Source organism: Anser brachyrhynchus, assembly GCF_964034855.1.
Source record: "Anser brachyrhynchus genome assembly, chromosome: 12".
NCBI lineage: Eukaryota > Metazoa > Chordata > Aves > Anseriformes > Anatidae > Anser > Anser brachyrhynchus.
In genome coordinates, this window is record NC_137707.1 from 19,561,102 (window position 1) to 19,572,151 (window position 11,050).

Consider the following 11,050-nt stretch of genomic DNA (forward strand, 5'->3'; position numbering starts at 1 on the left):
GCTTATTCTAGATAATGTGGTTCAAATTCTCTCTGCAGATCCAGTTCAAGGCATATATAACTGAGAGCGTTTAGTTTTTTTGTTTTGGTTTTTTTTTTTTTTTTCATTTGCAATTAAATAAGTGGTAGGAAATGGCATTAAGACAAGACAATTGAACTTGTATGATCCTGACTTAGCAGGGTCAAAGCATTTTACATGGCCTTAAATTTGGCAGGAATTGAAAAGTGGTTCACTTAAAATAATTGAAAGTGACATCAAGTCATTTGCTTTTTTGTTTGCTGATATAAACGAGTGCCTAAATAAGAGCTGCATTTCAATCTTAAATTACAAACTAGGAACAGAGTTTCCAGATAAAGATTACAGATATCTGAGGCTGAAGTTCAGCTTTTTCTGAGTAATGCAAATGGTTAGAAATAGGTTTTCTTCAAACTATCAGGGTCACTGATAGCACAACATTGTTTCACTCTCATTTACAAATAAGAAGGTAAAGAAGAATAAGAAACACGTAGAAGGAGAATGAATTCAGTCTGAATGAAATTAAGAAAGATTCCTGCACATCTTTGTTCTGTTTAGTTCGTATTATGGTAGACAGAATCTGGCTCACTAGAGTTGCACACTAATACAAATGTGTTAAAGAATAAGGGATGATACTTTCTTTGCCCTGAGTTAGGGTATTGTCTAAAAAACCATAGCAGTTCTCAGCAATAAGCAGAAAGAGATTTTTTTTTCCACCAGATTAAAAACAGAACAAGCAAAAACCCTAACACATAAATTTAGTACATTAGCCAAACCAGATGGTTTTTGCACACAAATACTATTGTGGTCTTTCACAGTAACACTCTCCTCCTTCCCTGCCAACAGGTACTTGTTTTTGTTTGCTTTAGTCATCTTAGAACATAGTCATCTGTCTACGAACACTGTGTGCCATTGAAAATATTCCATGGGACTGGTTCAAGAAGAAGGCTTTTAAATGGAAAATGCCACGTAAGCAGACACAAAGCTGGCGTAACAATCTTTTAATAAAGCAATTGGCAATTACTTGCCCTTGTATCTTTTATAAAGTGCCCAGAAGATTTTTCTCTCTGCCAATGACTCAGCTTGTAGTTGAAGAAAGCAGGGGAGCTGGGAGGAGTTAGTGAGGATCACTGTATCTGTTTTGTCAAGTAATATCTCCTGCTTTGCGATGGTAACTTGAAAACAAACATGCCCAGTGAGAACACTAGAAGGTTTTGTTCTCTGTTCCTGGCAAACGCACCTCTTTGAGAATCTGGTTGCATGAAGCGGCAATGACACCTTTATAAACAGGTCCTTGGACAAAAATCAAAGCACGTGTTTCGAAACAGAACCTTTATCGCCACTCTGAAAGTTTGGGGTAGAATTCTAAAAAGGAAGCTATTTTGAACAGCTCTAATTGAAATGGTTGGGTTAGATATACACAAGTAATTGATGAACATAATACGCAGTGAGCTGAAAGCGTACGTGGCCTTCTAAGATGAGGGTAGTCAAGTAACACAAAGAGCAAAGCCTTAAAATAATCTCTCTAGCATTCCTGCGGCACTGTTTTTGTACAAAACGTGTACTAGTCAAATTCTTCGGGATAATAACAACATCGGCAAGGCTTGCTAAAGCGGTGAAGGTAGGGAGCAATATCTGAAATCCTAGAAGTAACCGTGCCAGATGCTTTATTCACAACAGAAATCAGTCCTCACAGTGACAAGGGAAGCTGTGAACAGCAAAAAGCCTCGCTTGAATTGCTAAGCTGTTCCACCCCCCCCGATATTAAGTCGTAAGTTAAGAAGAGAAAAACACGCAGAACGCGCTGGAAGCATTGCCACATTTGGATGCTCCAGCAGCACCCAGCAGCTTCATCAGCATCCGGGCGGGGTGCGGGGGTCGGGCAGGGGCAGGGGCAGGGGCAGGGGCGGGCGGAACAGCTCCCAGCGGCTCCCAGCGGCTCGCTGCCGGCCGGCGCGCTGCTCGGCCCCGGGGCTCGCTGCGGGGAGGGCGGCCCCGGCCCCGGCGAGCCCCCCGGCGCCCCAATCAGCGGCGGCGGCGGCGGAGGAGTGCCCCGGGGGCCGGGCAGGGCCGGGCCGGCGGCGGGGCCACCGGGGAGACCGCGCATCGCTGCCCCCGCCTCACCTTGCGCAGCTCCTTCTCGATCTCGCCGGCTTTGAGGACGATGGGGCCCCGCACCGCGTACTCCACCGCCTTCACGTAGGGGTTCATGGACTCCAGCGTCAGGATCTTCTCCCTGCTCGCCTTCTCGTTGAGCTTCACGGCGGAGGCCTCGGCGGCGCTGCTCCAGCTCGCCGCGCCCCCCCGAGCCGGCTGCGGGAGCCGGGGACGCCGCTCCCCGCCGCCGCTCCCGCGGGGCCCCGGCCCCCCGCCGCCGCCGGGCCGGGCCGCGCCGCGCCGGGCAGCCGAGAGGAGCCGCAGCATCGTCCCGCCGGGCCGCTCCCGAGGCTCCCGAGCGGCGCTGGCGCCGCGGATCGCCGCGTCCCCGCGGCCCTTGTCGAGGCGAGGGATGCGGGCGCGCTCAGCCCTGCCCCGTCCCGCTCCCGAGCCTACCCGCAGGCGGTGCGAGCGGTGCTGCGGCGCGGCGCCGCTACCAGAGCAGCAACACGGCCCAGCATTGCATCAGATGCCGCCGCGGAGCCCCGGCCCCGGCAGGAGGGCCCTGCTAGGGTGCCGGGCACGGCCAGCCATCCTCCGAGCCGCCGGCAGCCCCCTGCCCGCCTTCCCCCCAGAACCCCGCGGCGAGCCGAGATGGGCAGCGGCCCGGCGAGGGAGGCGGTGCTGCCGGGCGGGCTTTGTAGTTCCTGCAGCCCCGGGCTGCGCCTGCCCACAGCATCAGGTGATGGGCAGGGAGCTGCCGCACCCACAGCGCCACCGGCCCCCAGCCCGCTGCTGCAGCCGGAGATGGGCTTTGGTGGGGGTGGCGGTGATGGTGGCGGTGGCGGTGGTAGTGACGGTGGTGGTGATGGTCGTGGTGGTGGTGGCTGCCTTTGTCCGGGGCTGGTTTTCTGCTCTCCCGCCCGCCCGTGCCCTTGGATGCGCGGCACAGGCTCGGTGTGCGCCCTGGGGATGTCACAGCCCTTTCGCTGCCCCCTGCCCAAGCAGAACCTCTGGCCGAGGTTTCCTGCCTGCAGCCACAAGTTGGTCTCCATCACAGCATCCTCGTTGTTTCCATGTGATGGAAATGGTCCTCTCACTCGGCTTCTGTTCTGCTTCCGTAGCAAATGGCTGGAGGTCTGCCATCAAATGTGGCGGCAGCAGAATTTGGGGGATGGAGGGGCAGCTGCTCTCTCCTCGCCACCCGCGGGGAGGAGAAGGCCTGTCTCACCCAACCTTGGTGCCCTGAAGGGGCGCCTTGTTTGTGCTCAGAGAGTGGAATAAGGGATCATTCACTCAGGAATATTCCTATGACCTGATGTTACCTCCCTGAGTAAGAGCCTGGCCTGTAAATTGGGCTTCTTTCTGAATTATTTTTGTAGGACCTTTTTTTTCTCATTTTCTCTTCCTCCACTGACTTAGAGAAACCAGCTTCCTATTTTAGGTACCTAAATTAGATGGTTCAAGACTTGGGTTCTGTTCCGCGTGTTTTGCTATCTCTCCTTAGCTGATGACGGAGGGGAAGGCAAGCTGCTTTTACTGACTTTGGTTTTATTTTGTTCCATATGATTCTGTCTTGACTCTTTTTCCTGTCTTTACTATTTCTTCTTTCTAATGAGCTTCTGCTTGCTATAGTGTTTAACTCCACAACTAATTAGTTCCAGCTCTTATTCTGTTTCAACTGCAACATTTTAACTCTTGCTCTGTGCTAATTTAAAAAACAATCACAACTCTAGAACTGCAGTCAATTCGTAGTTATCAAAATAACAGAGGTGGGATTTCCTTATTGTGCTGAAGGGACCGTCCTGAGGTGGTGCAGAAAACCCATTTGTTTTACCCAGGAATTTCATTTTTTATAATTTCAGTCTTTGTACTGACTGTAATGAAAGCTTTTTGTTGTTTACTGCTCAGCTTGTGAAGGCTCTTGGGTGGAGTGCATCTGAGCCTGCATATCCTCCTTCCAAAATTCACTTCACAAAATGGCTTGATGGAGCACATATGTTAGAAATTCAAGTTCCAAGAAGGACAGCTTCAATAAGTGTTTCAGGATATTTTAGTCTGCATCTCTTTCATTTTGTTTTGTTTTGTGGTGTTGTTACTTTTTTGTTTGTTTGTTTGTTTTGTTTTTCCTTCCATATTTTAAACCTTCTTTAACTTTTTAAATGTGAAGTTTTGGAGCCTGTACATAGCTTTTGCAATAAGCTTTCATTGAATAACCTGAAGCTGATTTTGCAATAAGCTTTAACCAAATAACCCAAAATGTTCAACTTCTTTTGAATTCTTATATAAATTCTCAGAAAAAAAAATTATATTTACATTCATTGGGTATAAGTGGACTTGCCAGACATCTTGATTTGACTGTTAGTGTTTCAGGGTTCATTAGCGATCAAGGTCAGAATGCTATCCACTCTATTAAAAATCTAAGTCCACTGGTTTTGGAACCACTAATTTTGCTAGGGGAAGTACAAAAATTAACCTTTGTTCTTGACCACCCTGTTCCACCCCCAATCCGCCCCCCAGAAACAGCTGGCGTAGCAGAAAGCTTCCAGTCAGCATTGCCATGGTATCTCTGATTGATCCCCGAGAAAGTAAAGGTACACGCTGCTGCCTGACATCTCCGGTCCTGCCTCTAGCTGACAATCCAAACAAGGCCTTGTTTGCAAATTCTGTAATGCTGCTTGTTAGCACAGCAGCATCGAAATAACACTAACAATCTTAAAACACACGTTGCACAAGCCAAAGCATATGTTTGTAATAAAATATTTGGATGAATATAAACAGACTTGAAATTCAATAGACCGATTAATTTCCCAAGTTTAGAAATGTACAAAGTAAATGAATAGGATGAAAAAAACCTTTCTGTGTTCAACATAATATGAAATGTTTGTTTTATAGAAAAAGTATCTGTTGCTTTAATTATGATAAATGCAGTTTATTTTAATAGGAATACTTTCAGGAAAGGAAATAGCATGTGATGAACTTGCAGTTTTGAGATGAAGTTGCGCCTTTGGACATGAACAACAAAACTCCAACTGACTTCAGGGTAGTCAGCATGCCACTCCAAAGTCAGCGTGACTCTATTTGTGTGTGCTGCTCTGACTTTTTGAGGCTTAGCATATCTACCCATAAAATGAGGAAAAGAAAACCTAACTTGTGAGCAAAGGTACTGTGGAATTAGTTAATGCATGTTTGCAAAAATGTTGTGCAATGACCTATTGAGGATGAAGTGGTTTTTTGAGTTTACTCATGGAAATCTTCCTTTCTCTCTCCCCTTGCCCCTGAGTTGAACGGCAGATAGCATGCGTAATTGCAGGCTCACGCTATTACCTGTCAGAAAAGACTAAGGCTTTTGCAGGTTGGCCCATGGTGATCAGCTGGCATGATCACTGGGCAATTTATACATCCTATACAAATCATATGAATGCAAGTTTCAGTAACCTGACAAAGAAGGTGGCAAGCACTGCGTAGGTCTTTGATCCCCATGTTGTGTTCCACCTTTAGTCATAAAGAAAGACAGAGTTCAGCTTTCTTGCAGTCATAAGAAGCTAAAAGGAATTTCATGTTGTTGTTGAAGAGTTAGAGATACAGAACAACAGCAAATGCGTACATAGGTAGAAAGAGAGATATAGAGCTGGAGAAAAGCCTTGATAAACGGACTTAACAGCTGCTGTCACATCTTTCCATTATGACAGACAGCAGGCTGTTTGTCACGAATGGTTGCGTGGTTTAAACCACATGATTATAATAATGGCATGTGGTAACTAAGCATTCATTTTTCTTATGCTGTTTCATTTAAATAAGTGCACAGGATAGAAAACTACCTTTACAAGGACAAAGTATTGTTAACTACATTTAAATAATTAAGTCCTACTTAAATGGAATCTGACTTTGATGAGACATTAAGTAAACCATATTACAAAACTTATTCGTTTTAGGCAAAAACAACAAACTGTTTTTGTGTTCTGAGTTGTATGGTGGATGACTGTTTCCTGTGGAATGGTAGTAATTCAGAATATAATGAACATCTTCAGAGAAATTACTGTTCTAACTGTTCTGAACATAACTCAACATAAACCTTTAAGATCTGGTCTGAAGCCCTATGCAGTCGGTGGAGAAAGTGCCAGTTCAGTGACTTCGTATCTTAATGTTTACCAGCTGTGGTGGTTTCACCCCAATGGACAGCTGAACTCCACCACAAGCACTCTTTCACTCCCTCTCCTCAAAGGAACAGGGGGAGAAAATAACATGGAAAGGGGTTCAGGGGTTGAGATAAGGACTGGGAGGTCACTCACCAGTTACCGTCCTGGGCAAAACAGATTTGGCATAGGGAGATTAATATAATTTGTTGCCTATCACTAGCAGACAGGAACAGTGAGAAACTAAAAGCAAACTAAAACCACTCCATCCACCCTCTTCCACCTCCTCCCCCTGAGTGGTGCAGGGGAACGGGGAATGGCGGCTGTGGTCAGTCCCTAACACTTCGTCTCCGTGCTCCTTCACGGTCCCTCTCTGCCCCTGCTCCACGTGGGGTCCCTCCCACAGGATGCCGTCCTTCCTGGTCCTGCGTGGGCTGCCAATAGGCAGCAGCTCTCCAAGAACTGCTCCCCTATGGGTCCGTACCATGGGGTCCATCCGTACCATGGGGTCCATCCGTACCATGGGGTCCATCCGTCACAATCAAACTGCTCCAGCACGGGTCCCCCACTGGCTGCAGCTCTGGCTCGGGGCCTGCTCCTGCGGGGGCCTCCTCCAGGCCACATCCGCCCTTTTGGAGAAGCCGGAGCTGGCTCTGCTCTGACATGGGGCAGCTCCTGGGCTCTGCTCACAGAGGCCCCCCCCCCCCCACACACACCCACCCTCTACCAAACCCTTACCACGTAAGTCACATACACCATCTCTCATTTCTCATGATATGCAAAAAAAAAGCCGAACTCCCAACCCCAAAACAAACCCGAAAGGAAACACATGATGTTGTCTATCAAATTTTCTTCAGAAGAATTAATTGAAAAGGTGCTCTGTGAAAAGAATGGGATTTTATTTTGAAAATGATATTTTATACACAAAACATTTCAAATAAAAATGCTCAGATTTTTTTATTGGTGAGAAATGATGATTTTGATGAAACCAAACTGCTCTGAACAACGTGTGGATTTTAATAGCTTTCCATGCAAAAGCCCTGATATGTGAGACAAAAAAATGTTGGAAGCCTTTTTTATGGAAAGGTAGCTGCTACTGACATTTAAATTATTAATTTGTCAATTAAAGCTTTGTTTAAAAATACCATCTGCAGGTGGTAGGCATCTGCTTCACAAAGCAAATAAATCTCTGTTAAAAAAACACTGGTGACCTGGCCCATAGGACTTGTTTCGTAGATTATGTTCCAGCTTGATTAGGGAGGGATATTTCCGCCAAGTTTTTACTCTGAGAGGGTTTCAAAGACTCAGTGTTACAAAATATATGGACAAGGTCATATTTTATCACTTGTATTGGACATATGTGCTTTAAGAATCAAGTAAAATCAGTGGAATAGAAAAGCTGAAGGATTTTTTTTCCATTACTAATATAGAAAAATATTAAAATATTGAGAGCTAGGAACTTAAATGTTTCTTTCAAATTCTAAAAGAAGCATAGTAATGTTATGGAAAATATATGACTTCTGGATTTTGTGCTTGTAAAATTATAGTTGCACACCAAAATACTGCAGCATGCAAGAAGCCAGTGTGGTGGGCATATACATTGCATTCCAGTGAAGGAGGAGAGCATCCCAAGATCTCAGTTCATTCATATCAGCTGGACTGTATTGTGACAACTGCAAAGAAAAGCCATCAAGGGCAGGCATAGAAAAACTTCATGTGTAGCTTTACATAAAATACAGAAATTGCGTAATTTTATTATTTTCTCTTTTAATTTAGTGTAAAACACATTTTAAATGAGGCTCAGTCCTGCAAAGTACTACTGTTACAGACTCTCTAAGAGAGTAAGTATCGGTACCCTTAAAAAGGTATTTGTTGCTTTTTCTGTGTTGCATTAACCTCTGAAATGGTACAAAAGAAGTAGTCCTGGACTTTCAGAACTCAAAACTAATGTAATAATAAATTAGAATAACAAGAAAAACATCACAGAAGCATGAAACAGCCCACGTTGGAAGGGACCTTGAAATATCTCTAGGCCCAACCTTTACTATATATCTGTATGGTAAATCTTAAAAATCAGTTGTCTAGCAATGAATGCTATCTTGTTTGCATTCATTAAGGAAGTATTTTTATTTGTCTTTGAGTAGTTGAAAAGTGGTCACTATTTTATTTGCTCTAAAAAGAAGGCAGGATGTTGTAGTAGATCTGTGTTAGTTCTCTTGTGTATTCATTAACTCCTTTCCTAGATACTGTTACATACGCAGCAGAGCCCCCTGCTGTTAAAGACCCTCTGAAATACCCGATTAGTTTTCTATGTTTTGCTTTGTCTGGACCTTCTTAGTTAAGATGAAAAAACAAAACAAAACAAAACAAAAAAACAGAAGTAGTCTGAAGGTCCTGGTTGCATGGATTTAGTCTTCATCCAGAAATGAAATCTGCATGTCCTGCCTGTATAGAACACAGTTGTGCTTTTGGCAACAGTCACAGTTTATATAAAAAATAAACTTGTCTTGGTGTATCTCTGAAAAAAGACCTCTGCTGGCAACAGATTGCTATAGTTTGAAAGCAATACACAGAGAGAGAAGGTAAGCAAAACCCACCTTCCAAGAGAGAATTTAAATACTCAGAAGAAAAGGAAAAGGGCGGGTCGGCCAGTGCAGTCACTGTGTGCGCAGCAGAAACCACAACACACACATGGGGGAGCCCAAGATGATCACAAGTGTGGAAGAGTGTCTTCTCATGCCTGTGTGGGAGCTGGGCCTGGAGCAACCAACAGGCCTGTGGAGTTCATAGGCATGGTAAATGTCTAGGAATAAGGGAAAGGGTAGGAGAAACGGAGAGGCCACAGAGTACTTAGGTTGACTGTCGGGAATGTAAGGTTAACTGTCAAGAATGAGACTTGAGGAGGAAGGGTAGAAAAAAAATCAGTAGGCCGTACTGTTATAAGAAAGGATATTGCACATAACAAAAGTGTTTGGTATCTTATTAATATATTAGTAGTAAGGGTGGAGGGGGTTGGTGTTACAAACTGGGAATCTTGAAGGAACTTTTGAGGGTATAAATGTTTTTTTTTTTTTTCTGACAAATTCAGGCCCTGCTGACATAGAGAGGTCTAGTACTTTTCCTGGTTTTTTGATCCTGATAGTAATGTTACTGTAGCAGGACACTGCTGTCTAGGAACATTCATTGTGGTGTTCAGAGACAGGAATTTGTGTATTGAGATTGTAGCAAGGATGGTTTTGAGGCACTGGGCAGAGAATCAGGAAAAGTATGTTGAACAAAACTGCACAGTTGTATATCTTACATTTATCTATAAAAGACAGTTAATACTTATATATGCTCATTGTGACTTAAAATACTCAGGGCATGTAGAAAACCACTATATTTGTGTGGAGAGATGACAATCAGAGTTCAGACAATGATTTTCTCTACTACCAATATTTAGGATTTTAAAACACTTTCAGTTATATGTTGACCATATGTATATTGTGAATTGATTTTTGTTTGTCTACAATTCTTAGCATTCGTGCATTCCAACATTGCTTTCATTTCATAGTAGTGTGCATGAAATTAGCATTACACTTAAAGGCTACGTACTCTTTGTTCCAGTGGTGGAAATACTGGTATAATAGTTTAACAAGGTCCTTTGCTTTATGTGAGTAGTTTAAAATCAAAACTTTGAAGTTATTTTATAGTCTTTACTTTTTACCCTAGCAAAAAATTTAAAGCTGTCTGGAGTTGTTACCTCTGTCAGCATTTGTTCACCCAAAGTCAAACAATCCTTTGTGCTGCAACAATGCAAAAGCTTCCACTGGAATCAGCTGTGACATGTTGGACTTCTGGTGAAAAACAGGTAGGAAAATCATTTACCAAACAGGGCCTTCTGGTGATTTGAATTTTGTAACAGCTTTATATTTAATCAATTCTTTTAAGAGAAATGCAAAACAACAAAGAAACATGACAGCTGGTCTATTACTGGAATAGATGTTTCATTCTCTGTAATTCCTTTTCATATATTGATTAGTATACAAATATAAATACGTGAAAAAATATGAAATCAATTAATATGAAAATTATTTTGTACAAATACAGATCATAATCATCTGCATTTAGGTAGCTTCATGGAGTTTCTCTCCATTACAAGGTATGCCCCTGTCCACGAGGATGCTCTGAGATGGCTTAGCAGGATGACTGCTAAAAAAAGGGTGGGAAGATGTTCTCTTGGGCCAGGTGGGAAACGTGGAGCCTCGACAGATTAGAGGTGATTGTAACCCTTCCATTTCCTCGGTTTGTACGTGGAAAACAGCATAGTCTATAGTTGTGTTATTCTGTTTTGTCCAGGAGCTCTCTTTGGAGATCTGGCCTGATAATCACAGAGATGAGTTGTCAACAAGAGAAGATGGTAAACGACTTAGAGTGATTGTACTTGGACCCAGAACTGCAACCTCCCACTTCAGATGGTGAGAAAGCTCTACTCCACAGATCATGGTTAGTACGAAATGAAAGAGATTTGTTTTTCAAGTTTAGAAAGGGAATATTTTTACCTGCAGACCTTGTCATATGAGAAGGTTAACTGTCAAGATTACTAAGAGGAACCCCATTTCAAAAGATTAAGGTGAGGATGGACCAAGTTACTGTTAAGTTTATGTCATGTGACTCCTCTGTGTTGTCTCCTAAATATTCCAATTTTCCTCGGAATACATAGATGTAATTTGTTGTTCTATGTGGCCTTTCAGAAGATAGTTCAGTTTTTACAGTCTGCATTTAAGGTACGCACAGCAACAATATTGCTTAGAAATCTGTAA

General features: G+C 43.6%; 2 protein-coding genes across 2 annotated transcripts in view; one reads left to right on the forward strand and one right to left on the reverse strand.

Moving 5' to 3' along the window:
* Positions 1-2,439, reverse strand: part of GPT2 (glutamic--pyruvic transaminase 2) — a gene marked incomplete at its 5' end in the record, with an annotated part of 19,277 nt that extends 16,838 nt beyond the window's left edge. Inside the window, one exon of the mRNA XM_080552949.1 lies at positions 2,140-2,439. Coding sequence (XP_080409075.1) covers positions 2,140-2,439 — 300 coding nt within the window. The remainder of the gene's footprint in view (positions 1-2,139) is intronic.
* The window catches only part of LOC308176368 (uncharacterized protein), a gene marked incomplete at its 5' end in the record, with an annotated part of 10,940 nt that extends 207 nt beyond the window's left edge, over positions 1-10,733 (forward strand). The window contains 3 exons of the mRNA XM_080551991.1: positions 2,149-10,098; positions 10,390-10,506; positions 10,587-10,733. Coding sequence (XP_080408117.1) covers positions 2,149-3,396 — 1,248 coding nt within the window. The 3' untranslated portion in view covers positions 3,397-10,098; positions 10,390-10,506; positions 10,587-10,733. The remainder of the gene's footprint in view (positions 1-2,148; positions 10,099-10,389; positions 10,507-10,586) is intronic.
* Positions 10,734-11,050: the final 317 nt, after the last annotated feature.